Consider the following 25,311-nt stretch of genomic DNA (forward strand, 5'->3'; position numbering starts at 1 on the left):
CTCCTGCTGCTGCTGTTCCTGGTTAATTATAAAGTGTGTTGCTTGCAGGCTGTTTCTGCCACCTACTTCTAAGGTTAAAAGCAGCAAGTTGAGGAATGTTTATTGACGAAAAAACAACATACAACTAATGAGAATGTAGAAAAGGAGAGGGCAGCTATCATAAATGGCTAAAGCATCCATGGAACTGACAGCTAAATTATGAAAATTGCACCTGGCAATATCTGTACTAGCAATTATTCACAAAACATTACACAGAACAATAGGCATATATTCACTGTAGTAATTGCATGTGTGTATGTGTGTGTGTGTGTGTAACAGATACATACATATCTACTTAATTAGCATCTTTCACAAGAATGGTTTTCCACAATGTTCAAACAAAGCTGTGGTTGACTATTTTAAAAAGAATGTAATTAATTTAAGAATACTAAGTGTATATTTTTAAATACTGTCTGGGTGCATGTACACACATACACAGAGAGAGACATCCCCCCTTCATTGTAGGTTTTATAAGCCAGTTTCTAAAGGAAAAACCCTACTGAATTTGGAGTGTAAGATTGGAAAATTAAAAGTTAAATAAAAAAACATTTCACAATGTGGAAAGAGAATTCATTCTCTTCTACTGCAGATCTTGGGAATGTCATTAGGATATATTTGTGGATGTACTGTTTGATCTTCTAATTATAATGTTCTAAATATTTTTTCTAGTTTATTTTTATAACTTTGGGTGGAAGGACTATGGTGTAGCTTCTCTCACTACTATCCTCGATATGGTCAAAGTGATGACTTTTGCCTTACAAGAAGGGCGAGTAGCTATTCATTGTCATGCGGGACTTGGCAGAACAGGTACAAATATGCAACAACTAGTTTAATTCAAATGTATTTTTCTAAAATTCAATATTGAACTTTATACATTGTACAGTATGCATTGCAAAGTCTGCACAAATTACAGATAGTCCTCAACTTACAACCATGTAGTTAGTGACCGTTCCAAGTTATGATGGCACTCAAAAAGTGACTTATGACCATTTTTCACACTTACAACTGTCGCAGCATCCCCATGGTCATGTGATCAACATTCAGATACTTGGCAACTAGGATGTGTTTTTGATGGTTTCAGTGTTCCGTATGATCCATATGATGACTTTTGCTGACCTGATAAGCATAGGGAACCAGATTTTTTTAACAACCATGTTATAACTTAAAAATTGCAAATATTCATTTAATGTTGCAAGAAAGGTCATCAGACTCACTTAACTGTCTTGCTTAGCAATGGAAATGTTGGGCTCAATTGTGGTAGGTCAAGGAGTACCTGTATTTGTTTGTTGGCATTTCTTGGAATTTTTCTTGGAAAGTAGACCATGCCTCTAAACTGCTTTTTGAGTTCAAAGAAGAAATTGAGAATTAATCATGAGAGCATCTATAAAGATTTAAGAGAAATCCTAGTTTTCAACGGTATTTCCCTTGTCATTATTTCAAAAGAAAACAGAACTTTAGAGTAGAGAATTTAGTTATTCCAAAAATATTATTCAAAAGAATAGGAATTCTTCAATGCCCTTAAATAGAAATGCAAACTATGAATGCCTTCTCTCTCTCTATTTGGATACTTACCATTTGGAAATACTTGCTTGGATATTTATTTTTTAGAATTCTCTCACCTCCACTTCTAAAGCAGAGAAAACATTTGCAGGAAAGCTTAACATAGCCTTCTTTGACCTTATTTTCTCAGCAAATAAAATTCTATGCTTCAAAATTCTTTTTTCCATCTATGACCTCTGATTTTGTGTGCAATTTATTCATAAAATCGGCTGGTTTAATTTATAAGTTTCAATATATAATGTTTGTTTATATAATGTTCTTATTTAATTTTTAAAATACTTTAAGTAGTTGTGTGTATGTATAGAAGTATAAACACATATCTAGAGAGGGAGAAAGAGAGAAAGTATATAATCTTAGGTTTTACAATTGATGGGAATTTATTTACTGATCAGTAACAGTCTGCTGTGATGTAAAGCGCATCTATGTGTTGTTTTCTGAGTTTATCATTGTTTTATTTTAGACTTTACCTGAACTTCAAGATTAATTTATTTTTATATGTCACTTTCCAGGTGTCTTAATAGCTTGTTATTTGGTTTTTGCAACAAGAATGACTGCAGACCAAGCAATCCTTTTTGTAAGAGCCAAAAGGCCTAATTCTATTCAGACTAGAGGGCAGTTGTTGTGTGTAAGGGAGTTTTCACAGTTCTTAATTCCTCTCAGAAATGTTTTTGCCACCTGTGAGCCCAAAGCACATGCAGTGACTCTTTCCCAGTACTTGATCAGGCAGCGGCATTTGCTGCATGGATATGAAAGCAGACATCTGAAGCATGTGCCAAAACTGATCCATCTTGTTTGCAAATTGCTCTTGGATTTGGTTGAAAACCGGCAGGTAATAGAGGAAGAATTAATAGATATGCCAGATCTGTCAGCTGAAATTGAGGAGACTGTTTCTCAGTTAGCTTCTACGGAGCTTGATAAGGAATTAACAAGACAAGACAGTTGTACTTCAGAGCCATTCTCTCTCTCAGGATCAAATCCTCTTCATCCCAGTGAACATGAATGTGATCCTCTTTGCAAATCGAGGACCTCTGATTATTTTTTGTCTCTTAGCCGTTCCAAAAGGCGCCTTAGCTATAGTGAATCAGATTTAAGAAAAGCTGCATTTATTGCCGAGCAAGGAGAAACGCTATGGCCAGTGCCTGTACAAGTGCCACTCTGCAACAAATCTAACCCGCCAAGCAAGGTGGACCACTGCCAGCCTCTTCACATTGAGCTAAACCAAGAAGTCTTAATTCGTAACACATTTACTTTCTCAACTCAGGGAAAATTTAATCCAGGAAAAAATGAAGACGACTCTTCTGCCTGCCATAGATCTAGACATACAAAAAGGGTACTGCGTAGTAAAACCTTTTCTTCAGGCCTTGCATATCATCAGAAAGAAAAAAAGGAGGACGAGGAGGAAGAAGATGAAGATGAGGAGCTGAAAGGATTGAACTATAATTTTGTGAAAAAGGATATTTATGGTAGACGAATATCATCGGAAGATTCAGACTCTTCTAAAGCAGAAAATGAGATCTATGATATCAGAGATCTTTCGGAAAGAATCCCCCATATCATTGTGCAATCAGAATTAACTCAAGAAGCACGAAGAATTTTGGCAGCCAAAGCTCTGGCAGGTCTGAATGAATTTATGGAAGCAGAAGAAGTGAAGTCTAAAGTAGAAATGTGGCAGGTATTTCATTTTGTAATATTGTCAGTAATATTGTCAGTGATGTGTACATTAGGTAAACATAGAAAGAGTCCCTGGTTAGGAGCAGTTGAGATCTTCTATTTCCTATAAGTTTCAGTGATGAGCAGTAAACAGCCAGCCAGCTTGTATGTGTGTGTTTTCCTTTCCAATAGGAACTAGGAAGTGCAGCCTAAAATTAAAAAAGATATGAAGGACCCAAATATTCTGCATTCTCTTTCCCCCAACTTTTTACATAAATGCAGTGTAAATTAAAGGTAAAACTGCGCTTTGTGATGCAAACAGTGTTTTCTTAAATGTCATTGTAGGGGCAATGTATGTATATGGGAAAGAGTTGGGGAAAAATGATCTGAATTACCTTTCTGTGTCTCCTGATCAGCCTGGAGAATGGAGAGATTAGGATACAGACTTGGCACTAGAATATGAACAATTTTGCAGGGAATGTTCTTTGGTAGAACTTGTGGCTTTCATGCCCTTGGCTCTTTCAAAGTCAGAGAGGGAGACACGAACAGTGTGCATCCTTGAAGGACGCCCAGCGGCATTTTTGCTATCTAAAAAAAACAAAAGGAAACTCTCTTTGCCTGGAGTAATTTACTTTCTGGGGAAGCATTTTCTTTATAATACTAAGACATTTGCTCTACATTAAGAAAGGGTTAAGCATTCTGTGCCCATTGATTCTCTAACAGAAAACAGAAACTGCTTCTTTCTATAGTCTCATTTTTTTGGCACACAGATTGGGAATACATAAACCACACTTCAGGTGTTGGCTTATGATCTTAATCACCTGAAGGAAGGTAAGGCTTCTTCCACTGTAAGTAAACTAGACATTGTTGAAGCAAAAAGTCTAATGTATAGGGTTTCTAATATATTAGAAAAAAAACATGGAGAACAATTAGGTATACAACAGCCTTCAGAATGCCTTCTCAGGCATATAAATGTCTGAATAGTGACAGAGACTGGGCAGGTGAAAAACTAGTAAATATTACCATACTATCTTCTTTGTCATAGTTATGATGTTATAGAAGAAAGTCCTGTCTTAAAATCATGAATGTAAATGGAATTAATAGAACATTTATTTAAATTATTTTTCTTTTGTCAGAAAGAACTGAATAGTCAAAATGGAGCCTGGGATAAAATATGTGCTGAGAGGGATCCTTTTATTCTCAGTACTTTGATGTGGTCTTGGATAGAGCAACTTAAAGAACCTCTTCTAACCAAAAATGATGTTGATATGTTAGCAAAAAATAACACAGATTTTCAGGAAACATTCAAACTGCTAGAAAAGGTAAATACCATATGTATCTCTTCATTTTCTTGGTCAACAACAGATTCTTGCTGCTTTCATGAGAACAATGAAAGCAACTGCACCATTCTAACATATGCTGTTTAACCTGGAAGCTTTTCTTCTTTTGCACGAATGATGAGTGTTGTGACTTATGCAAAACAGTGGCAGGTTTGCACTGTGATGTTATGATGTTGCTTTTGTCAGCCCAAATGAAGCAGCTTTGATATTTTCCCTGCTTTACAATATGTGAAAAATAAGTGATTTATTCATGTGTTTGTGTATGTTTATCAGCCTGGCTTTCAATGGCAGAAATGAGCTGCATTGAATAAAAGTACAATATATACATGCTTTAGCTAACATTTAAAACCAATTGAAATATAAGCAGCAATTGAATGCCCTGTTGCAGAATGAATGGGAAGCTATTTATTCTTCTGATTAAATTTTTAATAGATCTACAGTGAGGTCTTCTATTTTAGATAACTTACTTCTAAGTTGTATCTTTCTCATTGTATTAGTGATACCTCTGGTTAATTATATCATACTTTATCAAATATTTCTTCAGAGGTGATTTTGACATCTCTTTGGAGGCATTTTTGTGCAGAAAAAATGAAAATAGATTTGTTCTTAATTTTGTATGAATAATAAACAAGCATTTATATTTATTTCTATGACTTAATATTTTCTCTGATCTTTATTTCCTGATAGAATTCCTTCTTCCCCTTTAGTAATATATAATGATAGATTGAGAGCTAGTTGGTCTAGTGATTATGACCCTGGAGTAGGAATGGGGAAATTAAATCAAATCCTGATTTATGCATAGAAGCCACAATAGGTTTTACTATCCTCCTCTTTCAACTCTAGGAAGAAGACATGGCATACCACTTACCAAACTTTATAGACTTTCCATGTGGTTGCCAGGAGTAAAATCTGATTTGAAAGCAAAGTAGAGGGTGGAGGAGGGGCAGGGAAGCCATCTAGATCAGGCTTGTCCAACCCGCGGCCCACGGGCCGCATGCGGCCCGGGTCGCCTCGTAATGCGGCCCAGTGCCCACCCCAACCTTTGTGCCAGAGCCAGTGAGGAGGAGGAGGAGAGGCAGGCATAAGGCGGGGCGAGGCGAGTGCCACGCCAAGCAGCAACAGAAAAGGCGGGTGCTGTCAGAGCACCACCTCCTGCTGTTGCCGCCGCCGCTTCTGCCCCCGCCTCTACTTCTGCCCCCGCCGCCGCTTCTGCCCCCGCCACTGCCGCTGCTTCTGCCCCCGCCGCTGCTACTGCTTCTGCCCCCGCCGCTGCTGCTGCTTCTGCCACCGCCGCCACTTCTGCCACCGCCGCCGCCACCGCTGCTTCTGCCTTCCAGTCCTGCTGCATCTAGCTGGGCCATTTTTCAGGAGGAGAGAGGTAAGCATGAGGCGGGCGAGCTTTCTTCCCTCCCCTCCCCCCCCCGCAAAATTTGGCCGGAAAATAAACTGTGATAAAAAAAACGTGATAAAAAAACCCGTGATAAAAAATAAATAATTTTTAATTAATAATTAATAATAAACACTTCATTTCCAAATAAATTTAATATGTTAACTATGTTTTCTATGGGGTTTTTTGGATGATCAGGTATCATTACTGTTATTTTATTTTATGTGCGGCCCAAACCAAATTTTCATCTTCTAATGTGGCCCAGGGAAGGTGAAAGGTTGGACACCCCTGATCTAGATGATCTTGGGCTAATCACAATCTCTTTTTATGATAGATGGATGGATGGATAGATAGGATAGAGTAGGACAGGACAGGACAGGACAGAGTAGGATAGATATAGCTACATTGATATGAAAGTAGGAAGTCCCATTTAGTTTATTGCCCCGTATTCACAGTTATGGTGATTAAAAATTAATTTTACAACCAATTCTCACATTTCTGACTATTACAGCAAAAGGATAATTGAAGTAAGATCATAGTCATAGTTTCACCTAGAGATTTAATGACCAAATTGCTGGTCCCAGGTATTGTTGCTAAAGGTCTACCTGTATGAGACATATTAGGAGAACTCAGTACCACATATTCTATGTCGACTTTACATCATTTTGTTTGTACTGTTAAATAAAATTGTCTAGGAAGTATGGGCTGGAAGAATGGAACAATTCTTTTCTAATTTATTAGGTGGCAATACTATTGGAGCACTTTTAGAAGAAATGTTACTTTTTGCTTATTGCAAGATTTTTCTGTGATAAGATATATTTTTAAACATTGAGGGATTGCCCATGTAATGGAGATTTTCAACAGTAGTGCTTTCGAGAAGGCTCATGGTAACAATAACATGTAAAAAGGGTGCCTCTTCTTGTTTGCTCCCAAAAGGTTGCTTTCTCTTCCTTCAGCAAAAGAGTTTTTGCATGCCTTTAAATGTTCCTTTTAAGCTGCTAGTAATAGATTATCAGTGTCCTTTAATTATCTTACTGATTTTAAATTTTACTTGATGACATTTGTGGAAAGGACTTATATACATTTTAACAAATGTAAGGTAAATACACTTCCTGTTAGTTACAGTTCAATATCAGGTATGCTTAAATGAACAGAGTTACATTTCCAAACTTACTAACTTTTTGTGAATGGAAGGGTGCTTGTGAATCAAGATCGGGGGAAGAGGTGATATGATTCTTTCTCTTGAGACCTTCCCTAGTTGACCCTCTTCTCACACATTTTCAAATGGTAATTGGAGTCAGGAGTTCTCCCCTTGCATTTTTCATCCAATGATAGCTGTAAATCACAGCTTGCATGCAAAGGGTCATCTCCAAAGAACTTACATTTTGCTTAACTTGGGTTGAATTATATCCTATTTGTTTTCACAGTTGCTCTCTGATAATACCTAATAGTCTGATTTATGCTTCCTCAGGGAAAATATCACACCATACTGTGTATCTTAAACTGTGTGGTAAATTTGCAGACAATACCAACAGATGTGGAAGAGCTGCTTCTTAATCGTGCCATTAAAGCATTCACCAAGGCAAGTAGCATATGACTTTTGTTATAAATACATCAGTGGCTGCTGATCAGCCTACAGTACTTTCCATAATCCTGATAATAAATTATTCAAACAGATAGTTCTTGCCAGGAACTTGAATTGTCACCTTCTTCTACTGAGACCAATTTATAAGGGGTTCCTTGTCTATTTAAGTCCATGGAACCATGAGTATGCAGCTTCCTATGGAGTTTGCCTTATAGCTTATTAATTATAGCAATTTATGTAAAACTTTGAGTAATGGATTATTGAATCTTGGATTATTTTCAGTCTGAGGACAGGTTTATGAGAAGAGGAAAAAGTGGTATGATTTGGTTTTTCACATTGTGGGTCATTGCCTTAATATCTGAAACATTTTGTAAACCGTGTACAAAGTATGGATAAACATTTCTGGACACATTACACTTGGGCTCTTACATTTACCTCAACAAAACATATCAATAACTACAGTTCAATGCAATCCCGTATAACCATTCTTTCTAATACTCTGGATTGTCAATTTTATTTTTTTCTTATTTTTATGTATCTATTGTCTGCTACAATATGTTGAATTTTGTTTGCAAAGTTATTTTTGCAACCAATTTCCCTGCATTTTTGTACATTTCTATATATTTTTAAATATTTCCTTCTATAATTTTTAGGCAGATTTGTATACACATGGCAAAGTGCCCTGCAAAATTTGAAAAAGTGCAGATATAGAAAGATTACATTTCAGTTTGGGTATTGATTCAGAAATTCAAGCAAAACATATCTCTATTTCATGCATATGCACCTACATTGTCTCTCACATCTACAAACATGATTATTTGGAGAGAAGAGAGATGGCCATCTGTTTTCTGTCAGTAAACCTGAGGCTGGGCTAAAGCTTGAAGAGACAGCTTAGTGTAGTGGTTAAGGTACTGGCCTAGAAATCAGGAAACTGTCAGTTCTATCCCGCCTTAGACATGAAAGCCACATGGATGACCTTGGGCCAGTCCATCTCTCTCAGCCTAATCCATATCATAGGGCTTTTGTTGAGGGAAAAATAGGAGGAATAATGAATATTAGGTATGTTCATTCCTTTGGGGTATTTATAAAGTAATAAAGGCGACATTTAAATAAATAAATAAATAATACAATAAAATGTTTCATTTTCCTCAGCAGTATGTTTCACTTCTACCCAGCAGATGGTTGATCTGCTGTATGTGAGGAAATTTATTAACAGTGGCTGTAAATTGTATGGTGTCCAAAGTTCCAGTGAACCGAAAGAATTTATATTATCTCACTCTATCACATCCAGGTTATCTTTCTACACATGTAATCTAAAGAAAGAATAGTACTGGAAGGAAATTCATGTGTACTTCAGTCATTATTACTATTTATTTCAATATAAGAGATTTTTTAATTATTTTTTCACATATGACAAGACTCAGAATAGATTTATTAAAAATATACAAAATTGTAGCACTCACACATTTTCCCTTATGTACAGAGACCAGTTGCTTCTGCTTGGTTTTAAGAAAAAAAATAAAGTGCAATATATGTCTCATTAACATTTGCTTTGATAAAGCATAGAATAGCTGAAAGAAAAAAGTAACTTACTAGAACTTTGAATAATTAATTCAGAAACAATATTTTACATAAAACTCTCATTTTTCTGTTTATTAGTCTTATAGGCATTGTAAAGTATTATATTTGGAACATTATAGATTAAAACTATATTATCTGAGTGTTTTAGGATCAGATAAATCACAGTTCCTCAACCTTTTTGGCTTTGGATGGTGGGGGAAAAGGGGAATGGTTCTGTGCATGTGGTGGGCAAGCACACAGCTGCATTTCCAAAAGGGGCGGAAGTGGGATATGTCCTGGGATTGGGGACCCCTGAGATAAATATCTGAGTCCTTGAGTTCATTGAATCCTTTACATTTTATATTATTCTACTGGGATAAACCCTAATGGTAGAGAATAATAGCTCAGATTGTAGATTTAGGCAGAGGTTTTTCCTCTGAGCCTGCTGCTCGGCTCCTGGATGTTTCGTTACCAAACTAAGTAACATCTTCCATGGGGTTTTGGATGAAGTGTCTTGTCCTGGATTCAGGACAAGAAGACTGTGTCACCAGCCTGATTGAATCACAAGACAGTGTATAAACACAAGACCTATATAAGCAAACAAGACACTACACCCCAAAACACGTGAAGAGTTTGGTAATGAAACTTCCAGGAGCCAAGCATCCAGCAAGCTTGGAGGACAAACCTCTGCAAAAACCCCTGATGTTTCTTATGTTTTGTAAGATAACTTTAAGTTTGTTTTCAGCAGATGAACTATGATTCCAAAGGTGGATCAGATGTTTACAGCATTTTAAAGAATGTTTTCCAACAGATACTGGAACACCAAAGACAATATACCAGTGAAGAAACAGGAAAGCTTTTATGAAGTTTACATTTCTATGCTACAATTTTTTGTAGTGTTGAAAACTTACCTTTCTTTCGTATCCTTTGTTATGCATTAATTAAATTTCTGTTAATGTTGTTTATTAAATATCGGAAGGTTATTTTCCTGTATATGTATATACTTCGTTATTTGATAACTTGCCATTTTTTGTGATTGTAATGTGGCATTTTGGTTTTGAATATTACATTAAAATGCTATTTAGTTTTTCAGTGATAAGTTATTGGTTGGATCAAGGAAAAAAATCCCTTTGTTCCAAATTGGATGAAGCGATCCTTGCTGATTCCTCCTCTCCCGTATGTCACCAAGAATCTGTTCAGGAGGGTTAGGGACAGAAGAATGGAGAGGCCCGTAACCAGTGATGTTGGTAGCTGTTGTTGGATGGAGAATCAGCCAAGATTGCTTTTCCTTTACCATTTTTCCGCAGCAGGGATGATCTCAGCAGCACTTTGTTAATCTCTGTTCCCATTGGCTGAATGAAAATACATTCAACCTGCTATTTTTTCATGTTGAATTGTTGCCATAATTCACTGCCATAATGTGCTGGTTTATTCAGTTAAATATTTGTGTATTAAAACTCTTAAGCCTAAATGTTGTTTACATCAGTGGTATTATGTTTTATTTTGTGATTAGTAAACATTGACTGATACAGATGACTATTGTACAACTAAATGACTTTTCCTTGGTAGCCATAAAGAATTGATTTTAATACCAAAATAAATTTGTAGCAAAAAATATAAAGATGACCTAAAATTTGAAGGTAGACAACTGCCAGCTCATAAATGGTTTTGAGAAAGTTGAAACTTTCTATTTTTTAAAATAAAATACTGTAAATGTTAAAAGTGAGATTTGTGTGATAGTAGCTCATTTACAAAAATGAATAAAGGAAATATTTACAGTGAAAAATGTTCCTGGCTGCGATAAATCAGGGTTTCTTACCTCACTAGGTTAGTAGTCCTCATTTGAGTTGTCCTCATGGTTATTGACATTCTTAATTTAGCTTTTCATTCTAGTTTTATCTTAACCCAGAGAACTATTTAAATGAGTTTAAATACATTCTTATGTGTCTATTTACAGGATCAGTACAAAAGAGACCTAAAGGGATTTTATTTTGACGATTTATCAAAAATAGAAGATCATTTGCTTTCTAAAAATACTTGCCCAGTATTTTGTACATCACTAATATAAAATATCCTGTCAAAAGCAGGATTGATAACAAGATCCTTGATAAAAAGATATGATGGGAAGCTTTCTATGTAGACTTCACAAACATCTTGGCTTCTGTCATTAGTGTCAATTGTTAATACCATTGTTGAGTTTAAGAAATCTGAAAGGGACATGGAATTATTTTTGCCAACTAGAGTATAGAAACTCTGCAGGAACTAGAAAATAGAGAAGATAAGCTTTCATTTTTCTTTGCCTTTCCCGCAAATCTTGCTTTTGTTCTCATAAAAATTGGTCTCTTCCAACCCTTCCTTAATAGTGCTGATGTATAACTGCGTGTCTCTAGGTGTAGAATCTTAGTTCATTGACTATTTTTTAAAAAAATATTTAACTGGATTTTAACAGTGAAAATGAGATAAAAGCATTTTTTGACAATCAGAAATATTACAGGCCCTATCAGAACCATAGTTGCCATAATCACTCTGTTGTAATAGTATTAGTAAGAGTTGTATAACATAAATAAGAGATGAATCAGGCCGATTATCCATCTACTCAGGCATTCTGTGCTATTCGAAGCAAAACTAGATGTCCCCAAGATACTCCAAAACAGGAGAAGAAGGCAAGAGTCCTTCACCATGGTTAATCTAGTAATTGTAAGGCACGTCATTTCTGATTGTGTAAATAGCCATCAAACCTAGTAGCCATTAATAGCCCAACACTCCATCCATTTGTGTAGTCCCCTTCGAAAACCATTCAAATTTTCACCCATCTCCACATTTCCATGCAGCAAATTCAGTTTTAATGATCTGTTATATAAAGTACACAATCCTTAATCTCATATTTAGTTTAATGGTTACTTAAATTTTAAGTAAGAGAAAAAAAATCCTTATTTATGTGAATGAATTTTAAATATTTCTTTCTCTTTTGTTCCAAACTAAAAGAGCCTCAGACACTGCAGTCCTTTCTTGCATAACAGCTACATCTATTGTCTCATCAATTTGATAGCTCTTTTTTTGCACTTTTTTCAAGTACAATATCCCTTTTCAGAAGGTTAGCCAGAAAGTATATAATACTTCAAGTACTTACTGCCTGTAACCACTCAGTGAAATCTATACATCTGTAATTAAAGGAAATAGTTTTTCTAAAGCAAGTAACACAGTTCCTTTGATGTGTAATTGTCATATCGGGAAGCATGTTAGACATCACTTTTAAATGTGAGATAAACAAAACCACTTTAAAGAATACATGTGATATGCAGATTTTGAAAGGGAAAAGGCACTTGCCTTCAGATGCTGAATATAAGCTAACTTACCTCAACACTGATCGTGCTTTCTAGAATTGTTGGCAATTATAGTTCAACAAAATCTGGAGGGAGCATCCTGCATTGAATTGGGCTTCAATGGACGTTTTGCTCTTGAATTAGGAAAGCATCCAGCTTTCCCCACCTCTCTGCAATACCTTAAACCAGAGGTCGCCGACCAGTGGTCCATGGACCACTGGTAGTCCCTGAGAAAATTTTGGTGGTCCGCAGCGCACCCGTGTCTGCAATGGGTGATACTGGCAGCGGATGGACTGATGCACGTGGGGAGGAGAGTAGCATGCGCGAGATTGTGGCATCGAAGCCCATCCTGGGTGTCCCCTGGCCTGCAAGGGGTTGGGCTGGGGGGAAAGGAACTTCTGAACTGGTGCTGGGTGGTGGGAATCTAATGTCTGGAGGCCGACGAGCCACGTGATGAAGACCAGATGGCTGGCAGGGAGGTGGGGCAATTCTGCAGTCTCCCTAGCAAACCCGTGTCATGGCTGCTGCCTCCTGCCTCCGCACATTGAGGAGGCCGAGCAGCAGTGGGAAGAGCTCAGACCTCCTGAGCCGCAGAAAGCGGCTTCCAGCGATGCCCTCAGGTGAAGATGTTATGAGGGCGAGGAGGCTCCCCTCAGGAGCCGCAAAGCTCTCGCCACTCCTCTGGCACCCACCAAGTCTCTTCCCACCGTGCTTCTCTTCCTTGCCAGAAGCGCTCACATGCCCAGTGGGAATGAGGAGGCTTGGCGGGTGCCAGAGGAGTGGTGAGCACTTTGCGGCTCCTGAGGGAAGGGGTCGAGCCTCCCCCTTGCAACATCTTCACCTGAGGGCATTGCTGGCAGCTGTTCGGCCTCCTCAATGTGTAGAGACAGGAGGCAACACCAGTTCAGAAGTTCCTTTCCCCCCCCCCCACCCCCTCGCAGTCCAGGGAACATCTGGGAAGGGCTCCAATGCGATCTCCCATGCACATCAGTCCATTCTCTGCTGGTATGAACCCTGTTGCCCCACCTCCCTGCCAGCCATCTGGTCTTCAGCACGTGGCTCATCAGCCTCTGGACATCAGATTCCCACCACCCAGCACTAGTTCAGAGGTTCCTTTCCCCCCTCCCCAAACCCCAGGGATGGGGGGGGGAGAGAGAAAGGGAGAAGGAGGGAGGGAGGGAAAGAGAGGTGAAAGGGAGATGAGAGATCTTGGTGTTTTGTTTTCTGTGGGAAACGGGTCCAAATGACTCTGAGTTTTTAAGGTTGCAGAAACAGGCAGCCAAGCTAAGTGCCTGAAGGACCCCATCTGGTCAGTCCAGGCGCTTCAGCGAGTGGCATGCTGGATTCATATTAATGGTCCATGGGATTTAAAATTATGAATTTGGTGGTCCCTGAGGTCCAAAAGATTGGAGACCCCTGCCTTAAACTTTCCTGGGGACAACTGTCACCTAGTCCTGGTAACTTAGGAGAGCCACACTAGTCTATGGGAACAAAAGATCAGGAGGCTGTCAGATTTTTTTTTAACTAGCAATTTTTATTAAAAGACATAAGCTTTCCATAGTCTTGGGGAAAAAGTTGCTTGAAGATATTGCAAGTAAGTGCTATTTTTGTGTTATAAAGCACTTTTTCAAGAAAATCTCAGAAATGCCACTTAGAAAATAGTGAAAATTAGATGTGTAAAAGCATAAAAATAGTGTGCTAGTGAATTCTTTTTTCTATTACAAAACTACCACTAGATACTATCTCCGATGCTATTTCATTCTCTGAAATGAAAAAGATATATACTTGGGAAGTGGCCAAAGTATTTTCTACTATATTTGCACAGATGCCAGTGATATGCAGCATTGTTTTTGACATACATATATATTTTGACAACCCATACTTATTGTTATAACTCTTAATTTAGACTTGCACCTGGACCCTTCTCAGAGAGATAGTGAATTGTGGATGCCATTAACTGCAGTAATTCATCAATCCACTGCTTAGTTGAACTACTTACTATTTGTTCTTTCTAACAGGAAATTACAAATTCTCCTGTAAGGCAGGACAATGGCTTATATCCTCCTGAATTAGCAATCCTTACAATGGAACAATGGCTGTTAAATTAACGATGATTACAGTAATATAAGCCCCATTGATTTCATTGGCTCGGTTCACTGATGAAAAATCTAGCTCCAAGTCATTGTAAAATCTTTAGTTATGTAACTGTTATTATATAATTTATTCAATATACAAATTTAATTTACATTTCCATGATATAAAAATGGATATTTTAAATTCAGAATTCATTAGTTCTTGCTTCTGTAAAAACTGAGGTGTTAGTGTTGGCTTATGTTGCTATGGAGTTACTGTGAGAAATGAGTCATAGAGTGACATTCTAGAATGTAACTGTAAATGTAGCTAGAAAAGAACATTACAGTTGGTCTTTATCTGTTTGAGTGCAGGAATATTATGGAGGCTTTGGTGCAGGTGCTGTCATGTCCAGTGTGCTTAGAATTGTTCACTCCCCCAGTGTTGGTCCTCTCTTGTGCACATAATTTCTGCAAAAAATGCCTGGAAAAGATTCTCATCCTCCAAAATTGTAGCCATGTCAATGGGCATTTCTCTTGTCCTATGTGCAGAAAAGTAAGTAGGATCTCATACTACTATATATTTTTACTTTTCCAAACAAGCTTGTTCTGATATTACTCAATGAAGTCAATTCCAAGAATTATGCTTTATCCAAGAGAACAACCAATTTCCAAGCCAATTATCTGTGGAAAATGAAACCTGAGGTCACATCATGGGAAAATCAAAATTATTGAAAAAAAAAACAGTTAACATCCAATAACTAGTGCAAGTGAAGAAATTCCATCATTGTGAAGCTATCCTTTGATATGGTGAAATGTGGAGGGAAGCGCTTTCCATTGTGATAATGGCAATTATACAAGACCTGGATAGAACAAAAGCCAATTATGCAAAATCTGGATAGAACAAAATTATGCCCTATGGAATGAAAATGATGTAAGAATTCACTATAATTATAAGTCAGAGAGTTCATCTTTAGAGAAATATCATAAAATGCCTTTTTATGAGCCATACTTATTCATACAATCAATACAGGTAGCTCTCAACTTATGACCATAATAGAGCATGCCCATTATATTTATAAGTGTTAATTGAGGATGCTTCCCACTCTGCTAAGTCACCATAGACCTTGGAGTTGCTTCCTATCACTCTAAGTTGTACCCCCTTACCCCTCACCCCAACCTTTGCTTGGCAAACTTACCTTTTCTGTAAATCACCTTTGAGGAAAAAAAACAGCTGATCTGCCACATGGTCTTCCTACTCAGAGGCCGCATGGTGCCATCCTGGAATCGGGCACCATTTTGGAAATGGGGCAGTTTTTGTGATCGAAAAATTGCAGCCGCTCCCAAAAATGGTGCCCACTTTTAGGACAGCATCACATGGCCTTCCTATATGGAAATTTCAGGGCAGATTAGTCTGTTCTCTTCCTGAAGTTGATCTACGAGATCACCTTTGGGAAGGAGAACCAACTAATCTGCCCTAGGGCCTTCCTATACAGTACAGTGGGAAGAGAAGGAAGGCAGGAAGCAAACCCAAATAGGATGCGGAAGTAGGTCCAATGTCTACAGGGACCCCAGGGGGCAGGATGGGGTTGGGGAGAAATAGATGGAGGGTGCATTGCAGCATATCTGTGGCTAGATGTAAGGGTGGGTATAAAACCAAGCACCTGAATTTTGTTCATGATTGTGGGGGAACTACAGCAATTGCAACTTTAGGTAAAGGCCATAAGTCCCTTTGTTCAGCGCAATTGTAAATTTTGAATGAACAGTTGTAAGACAAAGATTATCTGTAGTTTAGCACGCATGACCACAAGCATGCATTCCACAGAAGACAAGCTAGGTTGAAAGATTTGTTTCCTAAAAGAATTTGAGCATAAAGCAAGTACTAAAAGAAAAGTCTGTTCATACAATGGCTTTGTTTCAGACTGTGTACTTGAGAGGAGGAGGACTCATTGGATTGCCAAGGAATATCCTAGTGGAGAATGTTCTTGAAAAATTTAAGTATGAGCTTGAAAATCTTCATGCCAGAGAACAAGACCGTTTGTCTCAAATATGTGAAGAGCATGGAGAAAGCATGAATTTGGTATAAAACCATATTTCCATCAGTAACATAATTTATATATGTATATATGTTGTGTTTTTTGAAAGAATGTTCACTTTAAAGTCTACAATTCACCCCTGCTCTCGCAATTTCTTCAAGTATAACTCAATGTAATGGAATTTTATACAATTCAGAATCATCTTGAAATAGAATAGAATTCTTTATTGGCCAAGTGTGACTGGACACACAAGGAATTTGTCTTGGTGCAAATGATTTCAGTGTACATAAAAGAAAAGATACATTTGTAAAGAGTCAAGAATCATCAGGTACAACACTTAATAATAGTCACAGGGTACAATAAGCTATCAAATGAGAGATGGGTAGCAAATAAATATAATAATCACACAAATTATTTAAACGTAAAGGTTTTCCCAGTTGTGTAGGGGATGGTACTCCTCTCGTTTCTTAGCTAAGGAAGCCAGTGTTGTCCTAAGATATTTCTGTAATCATGCATACAGTATGACATCACACCTCAGCGCAGAGTATGCAGTGAAACACTGAATGCTGTTACCTTCCTAACAAAGTATTACCTATTTTTCTACTCGCTTTTGAACTGCTAGCTGGGCAGGAGCTGGGAAAAGAAGCGGAGCTCACCCCATTGTGCAGAGCTCAAGTCTCAAACATCGGCTATCAGCTTTTCAGCTGACAAACTCAGCTTTTTAACTGCTGAGCCTTCATACACACACACACACACATCTATAAATGAGCTAAGCTGATTAAATTCAAAGGGATGAATAAAGGGTATGTTCAACACACTCCATGAAACACTTCATAGAATTACTGCCATTTGGGCAGCTAATGTAATTACTGATTTCTAAGGAAACGTTTCATCTTAACCAATCTTAATAGAATATTAGATAAGCTGTGATCCGCTGGGTCATCTTTTCAGAGTTGTTTCCTTATTAAACAAGAGAAATAGAATGACTATAGGCAGGCAAAAATCAGAGAGAGCAGGAGTAACTTCCAACACCCTGTTGGTTCCTCCACTGAAGTTCCTTAGAAACTTTCCTTCCTTCCTCCCTCCCCCCCAAAAGTGGGCAGCCCAGGTTCAATGCCCCACGATGGGGTAAGCTCCCGTCCTTGCTCCAAATCCTGCAAATGTGAGTAGATAAATAGGTACCACTTTGATGGGAAGGAAACAGTGCTCCATAATGTTATGCTAGCCACATGGCCATAGAAATGTCTTTGGACAGTGCTGGCTCAATGTCCTTGAAAAGGAGATGACCACCACCCCCTGTAGTCAGCAATGATTAGAGGAATAAAATCCACTGGAATTTTTTTTAATTGCTTGTTATGTTTCCTGTGACAAGCAGTACTTTCACTTTATAGCAAGGATGCATGAGAAACTTGTGGCCGTGCAGATTTTGCTGAATTAGGTATTGGATAGAGTGGCTGAGGTCTGGTTGGGAATTTTTGTTTCAGATTGGCTCTACCCTACTTTAGAACTCCAGATTTCTTATAACGGTAGTACCATAACTAAAATAAGCGTTTCATTCATCCTTGGGGCACCCTGTAAACAGAGAGATTTTGAAAACCTGAAATCATCAAGTAGTTATTTGAAGTTAGGGATGATAGCCCTAATTTAACCTGGATGAAAAAACAACAACAACAACAAATATTATATTGCAGTCTAAGGTTATGCCACCAAGTAATAATTTAATGTCTTTTCATCCAGGTATGTCTAACTGATGATAAACCAATATGTGCCATTTGCAAGCTCTTTGGCAACCATGAATCCCATACTGTAGCAAAAATTGCTGAAGTGTATGCAGAGAGGAAAAAGAGTTTCATCAAAGGTTTAGATTGGGTATTCCAACAGTCTGAATATGCTGAAGAGGCAAGGAAGGTACAGTCCAAGAAACTTGATTCCTTCATTTTATAACGTGACAATTTTTATTTCAGTGCTTTCAAAAATCAGATCACATGACCAGACTTGATTTTATGACCATGTCTACCTTGGTTGCTAAGTGAATCACATGATTATTAAGCAAATGTGGCTTCCCACACACACTTTGCTTCAAAAAGTGAAGGTTCCAAATCTTGTTCCAAATCCAGTTTTGAAGGTTCCAAATCTTGATCACATAACTGCAGAACACTGTAACCATCCTGATCTGATCTGATTGCCAAATGCCCAAATCATGATTACTTGACCACAGGGGTGCTGCAACAGTGTAACTTAAGGATAGGTTATAAGTCACTTTGTACAGCACCATTATAACTCTGAACTATCATTAAGTTAAGGACTACATATAGTAACCAGAATAAAATGCATTTACAGGAAGTAAATTATATGGTTAGATAAAACTTAGCACCTAGCTAATTACATACTACCAGGAGGAGAATCAAATACTATGGGGGTTTTGTGTGTGTGTGTGTGTGTGTGTGTGTGTTTGTGTTTTCACTTGGGGAAAAAGGCTGAGGGAAGTATCTTGAGAGTAGCAATCAAAAGACAAGTCACAGTAATAGGCAAAGAAGTGGCACAGTGTAAATCCTTAATTCTCCATCTAAACCTGCTGATTCCTTATGGTCAGTAGGTCATAATGTGCCAGAATCAGTGCTGTTGGATTTAAAATTTCAGCAATTAAGAGAGAAGGAATGAAAAGAAAGTAGAGATTGAAGCCGTCATCAGTATGATTCCATTATATTAGTCCTTAAATATGTTTGGCTGTACATATTAAACTGATTTCAACATCACTGTGGACATTGAAACAATCTTTGACAAAATTAGTTGCACACATTGCCATAGACTTCAAAATATCCCATGTGAAATTAGAACTGATGAGCATTCAGAGAGATTAGAAAAAAGCTACTAAAGCAAAAACAAAAGCAAAAGCCACAACAGCGACAATTTGTCTTGGATTGGTTGAGGATTCCACTCTGATGAGAGATTGGACGAGAAGCCTCTTAAGATCTTTTCCATTCCAATGATTCTGCAACAGTGCTATTTTGTAGGTGTTGAATACTTGATTCTTCTTTCCCCTCTTGGGCAATGAGCCAGGACCTTAGGTGAGCTCATTTTCAGGGAATTTATTAGTGTAGAAGCATAAATAGCCTTGGACATAATGTGCTTTTAATTTTGTTCTGGTGATTTTTGTTGTTTTTAAACAGAAGATAGCCTCCAAGAATTCCACACTTAGTTAGTAGCCATGTAAATTAAATTAAAAGATCAATCTATCAACCAACGGACAACCAATATTAAAGTAATTAGAACACAGTTCAAGTGTCCACTATAAAAGAAAGGGACAATATTTTAAGTGTAGAGGAGTGTAAAGTTTTCTGGGGTGAGACTTTTTTTTTTTGGAGCAAAGCCCAGATGAGCCAAGTCTCTTTATGTATACAGATAGTCCTCAACTTACAATCACAATTGAACCCAAAATTTGTTGCTAAGTGAGACATTTGAAAGTAAATTTTACTCCATTTTATGACTTTTCTTGCCACAGTTGAATCACGATAGTTGTTAATTTAGTAACATGGTTAAGTGAATTTGGCTTTCCCCGTTGATTTTGCTTTTGTCAGAAGATTATAAGAGGATCACATGACCCCAGGACACTGCAAACATCAAAAATATAGTTGTAGTGCTAAGCCTTTGAATTTTGATCACATGACCATGAGGAGGCTATAATGGTCATAAGCGTGAAAAATGAACATGTCACTTTTTCAGTGCCATTATAACTGTGAACAGCCACTAAATGAATTAAGTTAGGGACTACCTGTAGTTTGTGGAAAAATTATTGCGGAAAAATTATGAGTGTATCTCTGCCTCTTCTACTGCCAGTGGAGTCACAGTTCAACTTTATACATTTTTATCTTTGCTCATATGGTAAAGAATATTTCTTAAATTTAGCTTTTTCTTACTATTATGATCTTTGAAATAGGATATAATAACAGTATCATAAAATTTTGCAAAGTATTAGCCAACTTTGTATATTACAATGGCAGTCACATTGTCATTCAATTACCGGTATGTCACATTTGAGGTGACTTCCACGTAATCAAAATATATGAAGCCCTAGTTGACAGTAGGAAGTCCTCTGACATGCTGCATTTCATGATGTGATTTTGTACAGAAAACATGTTGACAAACTATGTACAGTATCAGAGCTGCAATATCTTTGTAATTTTGTCATCAAAGGTATTTATCATTGTTTTGATTTCCCAAGTTGAACAAATATCCAGAACTTCCTTTCAAATATTTAAATTGCTCTAAATATTTTTTTTTGACTGTTTCTAAGCTCTTATGTGTTATACTTTGACAGGAAATTGAAATAAAGATCAATGAACTTGTGTATACCAATACTGGAATCAAGGTTATGATTGAAGCGGTAGGGAATAGCCTAATCAAAGGTATTAGATGCAGAATGGCTGAGCTGAAAGGAGAGTTATGCAAGGATTATTCGACTAAACTAGAAAAGCTGCAACTCTTAGCAAATGACCTTCAAGTCCCCACACACCTTTATCATCAAATGAAAACCTTTTTGGAACAGCATACCACTTCAGTGCGTTTTCTTCAAGAAGATAAAATATTTAGAAGCAAGTTAGAGAAACTTACAGAAGGAAAGCTTATACAACAAGATACAAATGGCTGTCATATTTCTATTGGGCAATATTTCCAAGATTTGATCAAAGGCATCAGCATTAATAATTATATCTCCTCCAATTCCGATGAAACTCTTGCAAGTTCCAGTGAGCTCCCTGAAGCATTTAAGCTGGAATGTCCTGCATTTTCTTTCTCTGGTGGATTTCCTGATGAATATTTCTGCCAAGAGGTACTTGATTTTTTCCAGAAATCAAGTGAAATGAAGCAAGAGCCTAATCAACACATCTCCCACAGTGAAGGAAATTATGCACCACGTAAAATTGACCTCTCACTAGAGGCAGAATGAGTATCAAGGAAAGTTATGATGTAATGAGCTTTAGAAAAGAATGCTAGTTATATTCCACATACAAATGAATTTAAAACTAACAGCAAAATGTCAATTACTGGCTGTTCAGTATTAATCCTGAAGTAAAATATTTATAAAGGCAACAATACAGTATGCTATTTGATATACCACACACCAGGCGATATTATCACTTTGTCATTTGAAAGGCTGAGGAAAAAAAAGAAATGCAAAATCTGATGTTAGCAAAAAATAAAGAGGATTCTCGGTTATTCAAAGAAGGGTTATGGAACTACTGGTTTTTTGCAAGTTTTGTTATTTGAGTTCTGTATTAAATATGTGACTGAATTTCCCCAAATCCTAGTTGTCTGCAGCTCTTGATTACAATGCTTTATATAATATGGGTGACAAACTTACTACTTCAGCTTCCTCATAGATCAGTTTAAACAAAGTAAGAATTACTTTGCAACTCCACCACAATGTTTATTTTTATTTATTTATTTGATTTGTATTACCACCTATTCGCCATGACTCATGTTGAAAGGAGTCTAAGACTCTATTTAGTCTAACTCTGAATATCTTCAATGCTAAGTAGAAAATGAAAGAGTCTGTTTTGATCACTGTGCACTTTATATCCAATATTTCATTGTCATCACAGTACAATTAAAACTTCTCTATGCCATTTACCACCTTTAGCAGTAATTGTGGATCGTCAGTTAATAATTCCAATAATTCCAAATAAACCAGTTTTCCCTCAATATGTTCAAAACTTTGCTTATCTCTCGTCAACATTAGCATTCTAATTCTTAACAATTTGGGAAAAAGGAGGATCTGTATTGTTTAAATTAAAACATGCTTCAGTGAAGCAGATTAAGAGGCTGATAAAAGGGAGGTTAATTATTTGGAAGATGTGCGGGTTGATATGAACACCACTCTCCTGTAATGACTTTGCCACATTACCACTTTGTCTTTATTACCCATAATTTATAGCTTTGGAGCCACAGATCTGTTTTTAAACATGAAATAACTGTTGCATTCTTATAGTATTTCATAACCAGTTGGCAATACTCTGTCCTGTCAGTACAACTTATATACTACCTAGTTCACAGGTTGGGGCTTGTAAGGAAGAGTCTAGGTTATGGAGTCTAGCTTGCTTAGAACAGCATGAACACATGGCATAGTGAATAAATGTGCCGGTATTGATTCCTTTAATACAGGGGTGTCAAACTCGCGTCGTCATGGTGGCATCACGCGATGTATTGGGATTTCCCCCCCTTTTCTAAACCGGGCGGGGATGGAGTCAGCACGTGACGCATCTAGCCCACGGGCTGCGAGTTTGACACCCCTGCTCTAATAAATCCTGGCAGAAAGATTAGGAATAATGTCTGGATGGTTACAAAGCTTGTAATTAGGAAAGTAATGAATGGTAAAGATCCATTTGAAAAATAAAAAAAATACTAGGTAAAGATTAACAGGCAGCGAAAATTCAAAACTATTTTGATTGAAGTAAATTGTTGAAGACGGCTGAGCAAGTCTCTGGCAGAATGAATGGTATTAAAAGTGATGAAATGATTTAGGATGAAAATGAAGGGAATAAATGCTAGGAATAGTACAGATTTGTATCGGAATGGTATTGATATGGCAATAAGTGGAATTGAAACAAATGCTACAAATGATCATTGATTACTATGATTAGATTTTATAATTTCAGCTTGATAAGCAGCACATGTCAACAACCAGAGCACTAGGATTATCTGTAAATTAGGATTTGTTTTTTAAAATATTTTATTTTCTAAAAAATATGTTAATAGTGTAATTCAAATTATCACATGGACATAAAAGAACTCCCTTGTGGTTATACAGTGAGTAAAAAAATCTGCATTAATGGAGATTAAAAGAAATGAACAGGAAAAAAAAGATGGAAACTAAACAAAGAAAAATGTTTAATATTTTACCTGTGTAGTATCAGTATAGAACTAATTCAATCCTTAAGATACAAATTAAATCCAGACCATATGGAAACATACTTCTTCAAATTCTTATTCTTAGAAGATAAATATTTTAAATAAACTTTTATAAAGACTCTAGGACATATAATAGATACATGTTCTGAATTCATTCCTTTGTATCTGGGGATAAGTTTCTTTCCATATAGAATAGAACAGAATAGAGTAGAGTAGAGTAGAATAGAATAGAACAGAATTCTTTATTGGCCAAGTGTGATTGGACACACAAGGAATTTGTCTTTGGTGCATAAGTTCTCAGTGTACATAAAAAGAAAATAAACATTTGTCAAGAGTCAAGAATCATAAGTTATAATACTTAATAATAGTCATAGATAACAAGTAATCAAATCATACTAGTTATAAAATTATCAGTTTTGCTGAACTCAATGCTTAGTAGAACCAAAGCTCTTAATTAAATGACAAATTTATATGTTTATGGTATAAGAAATGCAAGTTTCTAAAGTCCTATGTCAAAAACAAAAAATTGAATTTAGAGTCATTATTTTTCTCTTTCAGTTCATTTCAAAAATGGAAATCAAAACCTTACAGTCTCAATTACATAACAAGTTCATTGATAAAGAGTTACAAGAAACATACTGAAAATTATTAATGAAGCATTTAACAGAACTGTGGTTTGAATAAGAAAACTCTGGATCAAGGTTCACATTTCTTACTAAGATACAAAATTTCTTTCTCAATTTCAGATGCTGAGTAGTAAAATTGTAGCAACTGGTTGCCTATCTGAAAAATTATTAGAGAAATGATTGCCTATGATGCAAGAACATTACTTATGAACTTATTCGATCTACAGCTTCAGTTACTGGAGATCTGAATAAGACCTTTGATCTTTGAGTAAATGACATACAATCTGCTTTTGTGTAGCAAACAAATATTTGAAAAATGCAGTCTGGGTAATTTTAAAAATAAGAATTTGAATTATTTTATTAATATTTCACTGTATAAGATACAGAACAAGATTATGTACAGTAAAAATAGAAGTCTATTATTGGATAGTGACAAATTGTCATTCCCTGTTGAGTCAGCTTCCATCAATCAAAATGGCAGATTCAAACTAATGCAGTCAGAGAACAAAAGCGGACCATTTAAAAATGGTTAACTATGGAATGTTTATGAATAATTTCTTATCTTATTGCTGCAACAGGAAAATACTGTATTTATGCAGATTCTATAATTTCACAGTACAAATATAAAATAATTTAAGTACAATTCTGCACATATTTTATTTTTATAACAATTATACAGCTGCTCAACTTATACCAAATGGCTCCCAATCAAGGCTTAAACAAGCATAAATACTTAAGCATATTAAAACTATTAAAGCAACATACATTAACACATGGTTTCTGATAATACTTGGCACTTCATCCTATCCCAGTACTTGAGGGAAAAGCCATGTCTAAAAAGCCAGTGCTTTTTAGAAAGCTAGAGAGTAGAGGCCTTCCAAACTTCAGGAGGCAGTGTTCCATAGGGCAGGGGCTCCCACCAAAAGGGCCCACTTGCCCTCAGAAGTTGTGGGAGTGCCATCACTTGAGACCCTCAAGAAGAGATTGGACTGCCATTTGTCAGAAATGGTGTAGGATCTCCCACTTGGGTGGGTGCGGGGTTGGACTAGATGACCTATAAGGTCCCTTCCAGTTCTGATTATCTGTTATCTCTTATCTGTTATCACTTCCCAGCTCTCATAAAGATGGCAATGTTTCAGGGAAGGGATGAAAATCATGCCCAGTGCCCACCCTATCTAACCTGATAAAATAGATGCCTTCAGTGAAAGGCAGTCCCACAAATAATCTGGC

General features: G+C 36.8%; 2 protein-coding genes across 8 annotated transcripts in view; both read left to right on the forward strand.

Moving 5' to 3' along the window:
• PTPDC1 (protein tyrosine phosphatase domain containing 1) overlaps positions 1 to 12,305 on the forward strand; it is a 41,286-nt gene extending 28,981 nt beyond the window's left edge. For 4 of the 7 annotated variants that reach the window (XM_087923900.1, XM_026721398.2, XM_087923901.1 and 1 more), the window contains 5 exons: positions 709 to 846; positions 2,109 to 3,271; positions 4,386 to 4,571; positions 7,448 to 7,558; positions 9,870 to 11,658. In XM_087923900.1, the coding sequence (XP_087780026.1) occupies positions 709 to 846; positions 2,109 to 3,271; positions 4,386 to 4,571; positions 7,448 to 7,558; positions 9,870 to 9,986 (1,715 nt within the window). In that variant the 3' untranslated portion in view covers positions 9,987 to 11,658. Of the gene's footprint in view, positions 1 to 708; positions 847 to 2,108; positions 3,272 to 4,385; positions 4,572 to 7,447; positions 7,559 to 9,869 lie in introns of those variants that run through there. The other 3 variants (XM_087923902.1, XM_087923898.1, XM_087923903.1) reach the window with 3 other exon arrangements.
• A 1,338-nt stretch (positions 12,306 to 13,643) lies between these two features.
• LOC148126853 (tripartite motif-containing protein 54-like) lies at positions 13,644 to 22,249 on the forward strand. The gene is made up of 4 exons (XM_087923904.1): positions 13,644 to 15,069; positions 16,435 to 16,593; positions 18,287 to 18,457; positions 20,868 to 22,249. The coding sequence occupies exons 1-4, from the start codon at positions 14,896 to 14,898 to the stop codon at positions 21,492 to 21,494; spliced, it is 1,131 nt and encodes a 376-aa protein (XP_087780030.1). The 5' UTR covers positions 13,644 to 14,895; the 3' UTR covers positions 21,495 to 22,249.
• The last annotated feature ends 3,062 nt before the right edge of the window (positions 22,250 to 25,311 follow it).

The sequence above is a fragment of the Pseudonaja textilis genome, chromosome 2, assembly GCF_049901715.1.
Source record: "Pseudonaja textilis isolate UNSWEBS1 chromosome 2, rPseTex1.2, whole genome shotgun sequence".
NCBI lineage: Eukaryota > Metazoa > Chordata > Lepidosauria > Squamata > Elapidae > Pseudonaja > Pseudonaja textilis.

Bases quoted from the DNA above. Each gene is read 5' to 3' on its own strand.
- LOC148126853 (XM_087923904.1), top strand. From the start codon at position 14,896: ATGGAGGCTTTGGTGCAGGTGCTGTCATGTCCAGTGTGCTTAGAATTG. The intron at 16,594-18,286 runs GTATAAAACCAT...CTTTTCATCCAG, and splicing joins ATGGAGAAAGCATGAATTTG to GTATGTCTAACTGATGATAA. The intron at 18,458-20,867 runs GTACAGTCCAAG...ATACTTTGACAG, and splicing joins ATGCTGAAGAGGCAAGGAAG to GAAATTGAAATAAAGATCAA.